At 35.2% G+C, this 13,741-nt stretch overlaps 2 protein-coding genes across 8 annotated transcripts; one reads left to right on the top strand and one right to left on the bottom strand.

Moving 5' to 3' along the window:
* The first annotated feature begins 1,645 nt into the window (after nucleotides 1-1,645).
* On the top strand, nucleotides 1,646-10,176 carry LOC129311379 (protein translocase subunit SecA, chloroplastic). The gene is made up of 20 exons (XM_054953666.1): nucleotides 1,646-2,360; nucleotides 2,706-2,778; nucleotides 3,302-3,508; nucleotides 3,779-3,881; nucleotides 3,987-4,167; nucleotides 4,755-4,973; nucleotides 5,927-6,040; nucleotides 6,141-6,254; nucleotides 6,512-6,679; nucleotides 6,942-7,117; nucleotides 7,257-7,323; nucleotides 7,435-7,581; nucleotides 8,007-8,102; nucleotides 8,175-8,243; nucleotides 8,462-8,563; nucleotides 8,648-8,899; nucleotides 9,005-9,072; nucleotides 9,271-9,388; nucleotides 9,502-9,741; nucleotides 9,856-10,176. The coding sequence occupies exons 1-20, from the start codon at nucleotides 1,935-1,937 to the stop codon at nucleotides 9,967-9,969; spliced, it is 3,054 nt and encodes a 1,017-aa protein (XP_054809641.1). The 5' UTR covers nucleotides 1,646-1,934; the 3' UTR covers nucleotides 9,970-10,176.
* LOC129311387 (uncharacterized) lies at nucleotides 10,129-13,017 on the bottom strand. 7 transcript variants are annotated; one of them, XM_054953685.1, is made up of 7 exons: nucleotides 12,864-13,017; nucleotides 11,698-11,829; nucleotides 11,529-11,576; nucleotides 11,254-11,314; nucleotides 11,022-11,156; nucleotides 10,524-10,691; nucleotides 10,129-10,433 (listed from the first exon to the last, which is right to left on the bottom strand). In XM_054953685.1, the coding sequence occupies exons 2-7, from the start codon at nucleotides 11,775-11,777 to the stop codon at nucleotides 10,329-10,331; spliced, it is 597 nt and encodes a 198-aa protein (XP_054809660.1). In that variant the 5' UTR covers nucleotides 11,778-11,829; nucleotides 12,864-13,017; the 3' UTR covers nucleotides 10,129-10,328. The 7 variants fall into 7 exon arrangements, with proteins under 7 accessions (XP_054809660.1, XP_054809692.1, XP_054809676.1 ...); XM_054953717.1 differs by having other exon boundaries at nucleotides 11,698-11,795; nucleotides 12,864-12,991; XM_054953701.1 differs by having other exon boundaries at nucleotides 12,848-12,971.
* Nucleotides 13,018-13,741: the final 724 nt, after the last annotated feature.

The following is a 13,741-nucleotide window of genomic DNA, read 5'->3' on the forward strand; positions in this document are numbered from 1 at the left end:
TGAAAGCTAAGAGGAAATAAGAATAGGCGAAATGGTAGGAAATGTGAAGAGAATAAGAGGAGAGACATGGCAATGACTGCTTCTCGTTTCTGTTTCTCTCCTTTCTTTGCTAATGAACTTTTTTGAAAACATGGCATTAATAGCGTTGTGACTGACCTCTCATGCCAACTAATGCACGCTTCTTCACTTTTTTTAGCTGTGGTTTTTTATTTTTCAAAGTTTTTAAAAATTAATATTTAAAATATTATCTACACACCAATCTCCTTTTCCTTAACTTTGTGAATATATTCTGATAATTAAAATATTTTTTATTTTCAATTTTTCTTGCCTCTCAGTTATTTGGATTTTTTTATCTATTTTATTAATGTTTTGAGGATTAATATCTTTTTTATTTAAATTATATGTTTTATATATTTTAATTAAAATTTATTATTTTATTCATTGCCGATTTGATCCTGATTTGACTTTGATTGAGTCATTGACTCTTAAATCATTACTTTGATTAATATAATGATCAGCTTAATTTTTAATATCTTAATTATAATCTATTGTAGCTATTTAAATAAGTGCCGCGAATAAGGGTCAAGTCTGAAGACCTTATTTAAATAAGGGTTTGAGTTTTAAAAATAATTTTTTTTAAAATAACCTTGTATAAAAGGGGCTCGGGCTCGAACGGCTTTTTACACTCTGTTATATTATTATTAATTTTTTTTTTGGTGGAACATGCTTTTGAAGTCAAGAAAAACTTACTCACCTGAAATCCTGATCCTACACGTGTTATATTATTATTAATTTTGATTTATTCTAAAATTAATTTACTATAATTTAATAAATATCAATGTACAGTATAAAATTTTTAATATTTTTTATTTTTCTATAATTATTATGTTTGTGCATTTATAAAAAATGAATTATTTTTTTAATCAAGATTTGAATTTTTTACTAACTTTTAACTATGTGTTGTTTAATTTGTAAAAAATTATGAGATCTTTTTAAAATTTTAAAATATTTTAATTAATTTATAATTTATAATTTTATTTTACTGTTTTTAAAATAGAGCTTGCCGGCTTGATTTTAAGCTCTTTAAATAAAAATTAAGTTTTTAAAAAGAGGTGAAAAATAAAAAATTAAGCTTGCCCGGCCCTCATCCCTCATCACCCATGAGAATCGAGTCTATCCTTTTTTTGAATTCTATTAGCCAAATTTTTTTTTGTAAGGCCAGGTCTCCGTTTCCCTTCGTGGTCTCCAGTTAACCTACCACAAGAAGCATGTTGGCATCATCCACCGAGATAATATCCCAAACCTCATGCAATATATTTAATCGAGTAAATAGGGGAAAGATGTTCATATTTCTCACCACCTTTCTTTCCATTTTTTGCCGGGCCATATTTTAATTGTATTTCTACTTTTTACACACACACATAAAATATTTCTCTTGTATTTCAATTTATTATTCATTGGTTTCCTCCTGAAGGCAATCTAATTGTGTGGGCATTTCACCTAGCACAAATTTAAATATTAATTTGTCATTAGCTTTTATGCTAGCCGCTGTATCTCGATTTTTTCATTTGACAGAAATTGAAACTAGAATCTCTCGTGGGTAGACTGGGCCTCGACTCGAGAAGGCAAGGCCTGAACTTGACGGATTCGAGATTATTTCAGCACTCCAGGTCTCGGCGGAGATGAACTGTGAAACGGTGCGCATTTCCATGCTTCTATCATAGACCTTCATGCATATGATCTGCCGCTACCTTATCCCATTTGGGGTTGCCCCCTTGCTAACCAATATCCATAAGAAGGTGGGGGTGCACTCCGTTGCTGGTTTTAGCAGTCGGACCAATAGAGCATGAACTTATTCAAGTACGTACAATTAGGAGCTTCGGCGTTGACAAATTTCTTCAGAAGTCGGACACTCAACTTAACGCTCTTAATTCATGCTAATCATGGCAACCTCGCTTTGTAACACGCCTCTGGCGAAGCATTACCCCGCCATACCTTGTGTTTCTAATACTTCGACGAGACAGAAATGCTATTACCAGAAAAGCCTATCAGATTCCTATTTTCTTGGTATAGAACACCTTCGAATGTTGGTTTCCAGATCCAAAGCGTCGACTAAGGGAAGCACTAGCAGTAGAACGCGGTCTATGCGTGTGGTAGCTTCGCTTGGAGGCTTATTAGGCGGGATTTTTAAAGGTGCCGATACCGGAGAGTCGACCAGGCAACAATATGCTGCAACTGTTAACATCATCAATGGATTGGAAGCGAAGATGTCCGCTTTGTCGGATTCGGAACTGAGGGAGAAAACTTTTCTATTGAGAGAACGGGCACAACAGGGCGAAACTTTGGATTCTCTCCTTCCTGTGAGTGTAAAATCATGATTTTTCTTTTAACGCTTTCCTCGTATTTTCCTAGACATACCTGGAATTCTAGGAATAAGATTGCAGGGTAGTTTAGGTAGAATTGGAAGCTTGACTTGTTTTCACTTGCCGTGGGGAACAGATGCAGCATAGGGTGGAAAATTTGTTTCACTTCCATTCGCTGCCTTTCATCGTTTCCTGGAAATGATAGTGGTAGAGCATGGGATAAGTCAGTCCTAATCCAAAAAGTTCGCTTGCAGCTGTTGTTATTGATTCTCATTTTATTATATAAACGATAATACAGATGTGTTGCTTTTGTTAAGTGACAAAAAAATAAGACTCTTGCAGGAGGCATTTGCTGTTGTAAGAGAGGCTTCAAAGAGGGTTCTGGGCCTTCGACCCTTTGATGTCCAACTAATAGGTATGTCATGTATGGTTTGTTGCAAATTTACATTTAGTTACAGCTCGTTGAAGTTCTGGTACAAAATCTTTTTAAGAATTAGTTTTTCTTGTAAACATCAAAATCTTCATTTTGGTCATAAATAACTGAAGCTCATAGCAGGAACTCAACAGCTACACAAAATGCAGCCTATATATACCTTTTTGGGTCCCTTTGGCTGCACTTTGCTGCTCTCACTCTGGCCATTAGGTTGCACCTTTTGCAAATAGCCCTTTTTGCAGAGGTTGGTCTAGCTTTGATATCAATTGATGGAAACCTAAATAATCATGAAGGGAAAACCCCCCCCCCCCCGGGGGGCAAAAAACTAGCCTATGAGGGGGAAGAACTATGCTTCTTTAAGCACACAAGAATCACTTTTGGTTTCAACTCCATCAATATCATATATAGTTTTTACAGCCATGCTATTGATACAATAAGTTTTTCTTTGTTTATTATGTATCCATGACAGGAAATTTTATTGCTTTTTGGTATTTGGGTCATATAGGTGGCATGGTTCTCCATAAGGGAGAAATAGCTGAAATGAGGACCGGAGAAGGGAAGACCCTTGTTGCTATTTTGCCAGCTTATTTAAATGCATTAAGTGGGAATGGTGTTCATGTTGTTACTGTCAATGATTATCTGGCTCGACGTGATTGTGAGTGGGTTGGTCAAGTTCCCCGCTTTCTTGGGTTGAAGGTTGGCCTCATCCAACGTATGTCTTATTCCTCAGTTCCCCCTCTTATTGTTGCATAAATATGTTCTTTTGGGGAAAAAAAAATCTAATTTACCGATTTTCAGCCAAGATTATGTTCACTATTGTGTTGCTTGTCTCTATTGACATTTCTCAATTTAAGTCCATTCATCCTTGATGTAACTTGGCCTTGGTTTTTAAGGCCCTCTCTTTAGTCATTGAATTTCTTCATTATTAACAGCATTTTGAACTATATCTTTGTGGCATAACATAGCTTTGTTTCTTGGGCAGAGAATATGACAAGTGAGCAAAGACGGGAAAACTACTTATGTGATATAACATATGTGACGAATAGTGAGCTTGGTTTTGATTATTTAAGAGACAACCTTGCCACGGAAAGTGATTCTTCCTTTACATATTGTTTCATTTAGTATGTACTTGGTACAAATTGGCTTGAACTCATTCATATCATGCTGAATTTTAATTTGTGCAATCTGCAGAATGTAGAGGAGCTTGTCTTAAGGGGCTTTAATTACTGTATCATTGATGAGGTTGATTCTATTCTCATTGATGAAGCTAGAACTCCTCTCATTATATCAGGACCTGCAGAGAAACCCAGTGATCGATATTATAGAGCTGCAAAGATCGCAACAGCCTTTGAACAAGAGATACATTACACTGTAAGGCTGCTAAGTCGTGGATATATGTGGAAATTCACTGTACCTATCGAAGTATCTATAATTGATATCATTTGAGGGTTTATCAAGTTAGTAATTGATAAATTCTCTCTGTACATTGCTCAGCTCACTTTTTGTTTGATAAGCTATCTTAAGTTGGTCTGCTTATTAGATTTGTTAGTGCTAGAAACCAAAAACGTTAAATTGGTTATTAGGAATAGGGTTGTATAAATATTACAGAATGAAATGCTATTCTGGTGTTAACGGAAAATTTGATCTTTGCTGGTTAACTTTAGCTGCTCACCTTGAGACTGTTAGCAGAGTGGTTCTTGTGTAATTTCACATGTGGATGAACTATTAAGATTTGATGCTGATAAGCATAGAATCAAAAACATAACATGTTATGTGAATTTTTCTAGAAACTGCTGAACGTTTTATTTTGCCTTTATAGGTGGCTAAATGAAATTCAAGCATTGAGTTAAATTTATGACTATAATTTATTTTGATTTTTGCTAAACAGAGTGGACGCATGTTTTATTACCGGTGGATATTTGTAGTATAATTTTTCTTTTATACAATTGTTCTTGTAGGTGGACGAGAAACAAAAAACTGTATTACTCACTGAACAGGGCTATGAAGATGCTGAAGAAATTTTAGGTGTTAAAGATTTATATGATCCTCGAGAACAGTGGGCTTTGTATATCCTAAATGCAATAAAAGCCAAAGAACTATTTCTTCGAGATGTAAACTACATAATTCGTGGAAAAGAGGTCCTAATTGTGGATGAATTTACTGGGCGAGTTATGCAGGTATTTTGTTTTGTAATCAATATTCTCATATTAACATTTTTCTCTGATAGTTTGGGCTTGTTTCGATAAGGTACACATGTCAGAATTTTCCATGCAGCTTAATAATTCATGTGATGTCAAGTGGTGATCCTTGAGAATTCCTTATTTATATTTATCCTGGTGTTACATAAATGCTTTTCTTTTGAAAGTGATATTACTTTCTATTTCCTTAAGTTATTTTGACAATGATTATATTTAGAGATTGTACTAGACCTTATTTTAGCAAACAAACAACTGGTGAAGGGAAGGTCTATGAAAATAGCATTCTCTTGAGTGGCATTTTATGTGTAGCTATACTCATAATCTTGACGTTTCTTGTTTTCAAAGATTGCTAATCATCAGAAATCTATTTAAAATTATGAATAATGCCAATGTTTTATTGCAGTTTATGATTGGCAAACAAAAGAACATCAAATTCTTAATGTACCCTCCACTGGATAAGCTGTGACAATTTTCCTGTAATAGCAATACCATCATTATCTAAACTTATTAAAGATTGATATAACATGCCCGTAAAATCTTTGATCCAGTTGTTCAAGCAAATCATAAATTGGCCTTGTTAATACTCGCAAGATTGTTTTAATAAAAATCCACCCAATGTGGGTTGAAGATTCAACACATACTATTTTGACCAAGAAAAACTAATTAATTTAATTTGTTTTCACCTGAACAATAGTTTTCCTCCTTCCATGAAAGACAAACTATTTCTCAATGGAAACTCTGGCCCATGCTACTTGTTACATGCGCAGCCTCATGCTTAACAAGCAAGTGGTGGGCATATAATTATATTTTTTTACCTTGTTCTTGCTGGTGAATAAAAGATAATGAGTATTCCATGTGCTCAGATTATAAAAGGGGAGCAAAACTCTGCTGGTCCCCCAAGTCTCAAGTATTTTTATTTACTTGATTGGTAGGGTAGAAGGTGGAGTGATGGACTTCACCAAGCAGTTGAAGCAAAGGAAGGGCTGCCCATTCAAAATGAAACTGTGACACTGGCTTCAATTAGTTATCAGAATTTCTTTCTGCAGGTTGGGAAATGTTATTTCTGAATTGATTGAACCAGTAATCATTTGATAATTTATTTGCTTTAGTCACTATTGCGATCCATGTAAATATTTATTTTTACAGTTCCCAAAACTCTGTGGAATGACTGGTACTGCAGCAACCGAGAGCACAGAATTTGAGAGCATTTACAAGCTTAAAGTTACAGTTGTACCAACAAATAAGCCTATGATAAGAAAGGTTTTATCTTGTTTATCATCTATATGAAGCACTTTATGTACTGTTGGTCACTCAGGCAAAGTTAAACTTTTAACAGTAGTCCCCCCCTCCCCCCTATTCTACTCATGCAAAGAAGGGAGTAGGGGTGGATAAAATCCCTTAAAAATGATCCATCACTAACATTTGGAACCATTACATGCTAAAAATTGTTTTAGTAAATTTTTTGATTTTATATCTCCTGATTGTATCTTTTTTTTTTTTTTGGGTGAAACTCCTAGGATGAGTCTGATGTTGTTTTTAGGGCAACAACTGGTAAGTGGCAGGCAGTCGTAGTGGAAATTTCTAGAATGCACAAAACTGGTCGCCCAGTACTTGTTGGCACCACCAGTGTTGAACAGAGTGATTCTTTGTCTGAACAATTGAAAGAAGCTGGAATTCCGCATGAGGTGAGATCTCCGTTTTTTTTTTTTTTTTTCCTTTTGTGGCCAGTCAGCCAAACATTAGAAGACTTATTTTCCAAATGAAACCTGGTTTAACTATAACTTCTTTGGATAAGTTAGATTTTTCATGTAACTATTGCCTAACTAAAGCCAATTGTTGCTAACATTGACTTACCAATCTTCAATGTGAAAGGACGTGAGTGAAGCTTAATCCCATAATCTTTTTTATCATTTTTTATGAATTTAATGAAACATGTATTGTTTAAAGGTTCTTAATGCAAAACCAGAAAATGTTGAGAGAGAAGCAGAAATTGTAGCACAGAGTGGTCGTTTTGGGGCTGTAACAATCGCCACCAATATGGCTGGTCGTGGAACAGATATAATTCTGGGTGGTAATGCTGAATTTATGGCAAGATTAAAGCTACGTGATATACTGATGCCACGGTAATGTTATTACTTGAGGCAACATAGTCTTTAGTTAGTCATAATACGGGATTTCCTTAGTTGTATTCCTTGAGCTTGAAGTTTTCGTTGTCACCATCTTGAAAGGTTCGCTACATTTTTTATATGACCACAATTGCAGGGTTGTCAAGCCAGCTGAAGGAGTCTTTGTATCAGTAAAGAAACCTCTTCCCGTGAAGACATGGAAGGTATGGAATTTGGTTTTCTTGTTATAATTAATTACCTTCTGCTTAACAACACTGCTCTTAAGAAGCTATAATTTAAAACCTGGTCTGCAACTCAAGTATACCATTTTCCAGGTGAATGAGAAGTTGTTCCCGTGCAAACTATCAGATAAAAATACCAAGTTGGCTGAGGAGGCTGTGCAATTAGCTGTTAAAACATGGGGTCAAAGATCATTGACCGAGCTTGAAGCAGAGGAGCGCCTATCATGCTCTTGTGAGAAGGTGACAGTATCTGACGATGATTGATTTTTCTATCGAACTAATACTAAGAAATTAGAAGGCCTGAATGATGAATTTAGAATAAATTACAGTTTTTATCCCTGAAAGATATGAACTTCTTGACTTGGTCCTTCAAAGTGAAACCCTCCCTCCATTTATTCCCAATCATTTTTGTCCCTTCATCTGCGAAAGTCATGGACATATCTTCTTTATTTGTTCCACCAAAGAAAATGATTGGTTGAAAAATGAAAATTATTGAGGGATTAAATTGAAAAGTTAGTAATCTTTAATTTTAAGGATGGGACCAGTAATTTATTCAATTTTTTTTTTTTTTTTTGGTATATGATGATTCTCCCGTCATAACTCAAATTTCTGGCAGTTTTTTATCATGTTAACCAAAATGCTAGCATCGTATAATATTTATGTAGGGTCCTGCACAGGATGAAGTCATTGCTAAGCTGCGGAGTGCTTTTCTAGAAATTGTTAAAGAGTACAAGGTCTTCACTGAGGAAGAGAGGAAGCAGGTAAGCTTGTCGCTTAAAAGATAATTTACTTGATTTATTTTGATGTGTTTCTAATTATCATAATGGCTGCAGGTTGTGGCAGCTGGTGGACTGCATGTAGTGGGCACAGAGCGCCATGAATCGAGGCGAATCGATAATCAGGTTCACTATGTCATTTTTTTTTTTTTTTGGGCGGGGGGCAAGGATGGGAGGAGAACAGCTTGTACAGCCTGCCTATTCCCTTTTTTTTTTTCAAAAAATAAAGAAATAAACAAATTTCTCACCCATCCTAGATTCTTATGCCCTCTCCATCCTCACCTTTTACAAAAAACAATGTTACAGAGGAAGTATCTTAGAAGTTTCAATTTGTATCCTTATAGCTGCGTGGCCGAAGTGGAAGACAAGGAGATCCAGGAAGTTCACGCTTCTTCCTGAGTCTTGAAGATAACATTTTTCGGATATTTGGTGGAGACCGAATTCAGGTATTCTGGTGACTGCTCTTGGTGTTTGCTGCTATCCTTGATCTGACTGCTAAGATGTTTTCAATATTGTGATCTGATCTGTAGGGTTTAATGCGAGCTTTCAGAGTTGAAGACCTGCCTATTGAGTCCAAGATGCTGACCAAAGCATTGGATGAAGCTCAAAGGAAAGTGGAGAACTACTTCTTTGATATTCGGAAGCAATTGTTTGAGTATGACGATGTCCTTAACAGCCAAAGAGACCGTGTTTATACCGAGAGGAGGCGAGCCCTTCAATCTGAGGATCTGCAGTCTCTTATTATTGAATATGCAGAATTGACAATGGATGACATTTTAGAGGTACGTTTTGCTTTTAACCATTTTTTTCATAAATACCCATGGAGGTGTGCCATTATTACGTCCTAGATCTGGAATAGTTTTAAGATTAGTATTGTGTTGAATTAGGCCAACATTGGTTCCGGTGCTCCAAAAGAAAGCTGGGATCTTGAAAAACTCGTTGCCAAAATTCAGCAGTAAGTGGAACCTTATTTTGGTTATGCGGAGCTTTGATTCTGCCCTTACAGGCATATTCATACATGATCTATATATTCTTGAATCATCTTTGATTTGGAAACTATTGTCGTCCTTCATAGTAGCTGCTGTGTTGGCAAGTGATGTCTTGGTTTAATTTGGCGCTAGTAGCTTGCTAACGGAGGGTAAATATTCTTCAGATATTGCTACCTGCTAAATGATTTGAGCCCTGATTTGCTGACAATCAAATGTTCAAATTATGAGGAATTACAGAATTATCTCCGACTTCGCGGCCGTGAAGCCTATTTGCAGAAAAGGGTCAGTTAATTTATTCGCTTATCAAGCATAAGTTTGAATAAAGATCACTCCATAGTTTGTTATAAAAAGAAAATTGCCCCATTTCGCCGTCAATTTTTGAATTGCTGCCACAGGATATTGTGGAGGAACAAGCTCCGGGATTGATGAAAGAAGCTGAGCGGTTCCTCATTTTGAGCAACATCGATCGCCTGTGGAAGGAACATTTGCAAGCACTTAAATTTGTTCAGCAAGCCGTAGGGTTACGTGGTTATGCGCAACGGGACCCACTCATCGAGTATAAGCTTGAAGGCTACAACCTTTTCTTAGAGATGATGGCGCAGATAAGAAGGAATGTTATATATTCTATCTATCAGGTGTGAATTTGGATATTGTTTTAAGCTCCAGATTTTTCCGCCTTAGATTGACATTATTACAATCAAATAACCAAGGTTTTTCCATTTTCCCTATTTTCTTTTTAATTTTGGCAGTTCCAACCAGTGCTGGTAAAGCAAGATGAGGAAAAAATGGAGAAGCAGAAATCCGTTAAACCTAAAGCACGTGGCCGGGGAAATGCTAACCCTGATCCAGTCAGCGCTGCATAGCCTTCCACATCAAGTGTCTGTTCCTGAACATCTTGTCAAGCTCTTGAAACCCATTACTGTGACGTATATTTCTGATTGCTAGGCTAGCTAAATGTTGAATGTAAAGATAAGCATTTCATAAGGTACCTCACCTATAGCATAGGAGAGCACACCAAGAAATTATAAAATGCTTAAAATGGAGCCGGCTTTGAGGCTCGTCTATACGAACTCTGCCTTGTACTTTAAAATTAGATTTTCTTTAACAAATGTGACGAGAAGAAAAGGCCACTTACGCTGCAACTTAGACTCAAGTCTGGAAGACTTTTTTTTTTTTGAGATTAAAACCTAGCAAAATTTGATTTTCTCTGACCAAGAGCCTACTACGCATCAGATGTTTCAGCTGAACTTGGACAATCAGGTCCAGCTTCAACTCCATCCTGTTGGAGGATTTTCTCCAAGACTTTGTTGATCGTGTTTTCTCTAGCCTGCGTCCGTTGGAGGAGAAATAAGTTAATATCTAACAACGATCATGCCGTATGAGCAAAATATAAGTAGTCGAGGAAGAGGGCCACAACCTTGACGCCAACAGCAATAGCAGTTTTCAGATTTACAAGTTCACCTAATCTCAAAGAACCTTTTTTGTTATCTCTAACGAAGATCAGGGGCACTTTCCTTGACGAAGCCAAGCTTGGCAGATGCTTTACCAGCCATCGTGGATTACAGTCAAAAGCTACTAGCACAACCTGCATATCAGAATGCAATGTCTATTTTCGGCTTCTGTGATAATAATCATGTCAAAAAAATGTACAAGTCTTGACAGGAGAAAGGTTATAAGTGATCATGAGAAAGATATTCATTCATACCAATAGTTACCCATGCTTTAAAAGTCAAGTAATAGAATTTTAATGTGTGATGAAAATAGAGGTTGCACAGTGATGAATTACATAATGGGATGAATTACCGTGATAATTACACGGTTGCTTACTGAAAACTAAACAATAATACAGGTGCTATACAAGTAAATAACTGAAAAAATAATTTAATTACAAATTAGAAAAACAGAGGTGGCCAACCTGAAGCTTGACTGAAGATGCTCTGTTACTGCAGCTGATTAAAGGAGAGAGCTGAGAAGAGCTTTGCAGTTCAGTACATGGTGTCATGCGCTCAAGAACACGGGTAACATCGTTGACGCCCACAGAAAATTGTTGCTGGTGGAATCACAAAAAGGTTATATATCTATGCAAATTTCCTTCCAATATTGATCATAGCTTTCTGCAGTTCGCCTAAGCTAATTAGAAGTTATACCTTTAGCCATATTTTCTCCGGTAAAGAATTTCCATCGATTGTTCTCGCTGATTTGATCTCCCTGTCCACCAGAATCTTCATTAAGAAATCAATAGGGAAAAAAAGCATGTCAATTGATAGTTGGACAAAAGAGATACAGTTCAGTCATCAAAATGTTGATTTTTCATTCTGCTTCATTGAACAACATCATCAAGCAAATGATGCTTGCAGATAATTACAGATTATAAGTATAACTGGAATCAAAATATGAAGCAGTGCATTTGGAAAAATGTTACCTATGAATTGATTGCAACAAATTGGTGAGACGCTCTCCTTCATAACAGCTGTTAGAGAATGGCGACAGAAGCAGCAAAACAAAGAATAAAAAGTCAAAAACCATTATGAGTGCAGCAAACTATTAGTAGAATCATAAAACAGAAATTTACATAAAAAATGGCCGCATACTCTTTTTCTGGATAAGGTAAGCTTAAATTTGAGTCATTTCCAGACTTCTTTGGGGCTCTGCAACTAGTTTTACGAGGCATGCTCTATTCTCCACACTCCTAGATTCAGCGCAAGATCACAGAATTACCCCCCCTTAAGTGAATTGAAAAGAAATCTGGTCAGAGGTAACAGGTCTGACCATGGTGGACCATGAGATCAGCCTTAATGACATGATTTGATGAATTCTTAGAAGACAGAAAAAATTAGCATCCAACAATCTGCTAAAATTTTACCAGCTCTTGCCAGCAAATATGCTGCCCTCTTAATTCATCAACGTTTACGTTTCACTCAGCATTGCCAAACTTTTTTTTTTTTTTAATTAACGGCAATACCATAATATAATAATTCAAGAAACAGTCTACGAAAAATTATCCTTAAAGCAATTAATCAAAGAGTCTGTCTAATCTTCACACGTGAGTGAATTATTGAAATCCACTTAAACGCATTTTGGACAATACATCATCTTGAAAATAGCCATAACTCTATCTTATTTTGATAACTTAAATAACAGTTTAAGCGATAAGCAATGTCTAGCTAAAACTATTTCAGCTTCATCATTGACAACCAAATCACAAAAACACGGGCAAAAATTCGATAAATTAAATACATATAATATAATGCTTCAAAACTATCACAGAATCAAACAAAGAGAGCTGGCAGAGTAGAGAATCCAAGCAAAAAACTCAGAATATTCCCTTATTTTGTTACCTTGAGAATTTTCTAAATCAATGATAATACAAAGATATTAATAAACAGAATGCCAGTACACAATAAATCCAAGGTTGCAAACAACACAATCCAAAGCATACAAGACTCTAGTTAATCAAATGAAGAGGGCTGAAGTATACTAGCCACTTACATGACTTTGAAGCTAAAACTAACAAAAATATAAATTAAACTCAGCCTGTAAATATTCCGTAATTCTAAAAGCGTCAATGTTCAAATGATAACACGACCAGATTCAAAGCCGAATTTAAATGAAAAAAATTAAAACAAAGCACGGACAACCACGCAGGGAACAGATATTCGGGGAATAAACTCAAACCTAGATTCCAAGCCAGATTGAACAGATCAATCTCGCCGGATTTCGGGAAAGCCCTAGAGTTCGAACCTTCTTCACTACTTACTCGAGAACAACCACGCAGGGCTGACAACAGCGGACGGCGTCCGACGGAGTGTGGAATGCTTGGTCGTCGACGAAGAAGGGATCTGCTACTTGCTACGATATTGTGTTATGTCGGTGTTTAGTTAATTTTAGGGAGAATTACGTATGGGTCGAAAAATAATTATCATTTTATTAATTTAAAATAGTATTGTAAAAGTACTACTAATATTTTTGATACTTTTAATTTTTTTTATATAGTTAAATGATATTATTATTTAGTGCTACGGGATGATCGTATTAGAATATTATCCTTTTTTTAAACCCAAATTTTCCGAGCCAGATAGTATAAAAAAAAAATCTTTCATGCCAAATAAAATTTCTTATTATGATTTTATTTAAAATTTTGGCCATATAAATCATTTTTAAAACTTATTATCATTTGTTTCTCATTCTAAATTATTTTCGTATTCTCGTTCTTTTAAAAATTTTCTCATGAAATTAAATGAAACCCTAGCCTTTTAAAACAAAAAAATTTATATCGATGCAAGTTATATACGAGCAGTAATAATTCAATACACACACATACACGTATATAAAATCATAAAAATATCAATTATTTTAGAAACTTTTATATTATATATGAGAAATACTTAAGTGGATCACCATATCACTTATGGTCTATTTAATAAAAATATGATATTAAATATAAATTAATTTTAATATAAATAATAGTAGAGAGAAAAAAAATCAATTTAAAAAAATGTTTTACAAAATTTTATTTAAATTACTTAAAATATTTTAATTAAATAGATTATAAATGATGTGATGCATCTGATCTATTTAGGCATATATAAATATGAGTATGTGATCTACATTTATCTAGCAAAAAAAAAAAGTTTT

This window comes from Prosopis cineraria, unplaced genomic scaffold, assembly GCF_029017545.1.
Source record: "Prosopis cineraria cultivar Desert tree isolate PC_DT_omini unplaced genomic scaffold, ASM2901754v1 PC1, whole genome shotgun sequence".
NCBI classification, from domain to species: domain Eukaryota; kingdom Viridiplantae; phylum Streptophyta; class Magnoliopsida; order Fabales; family Fabaceae; genus Prosopis; species Prosopis cineraria.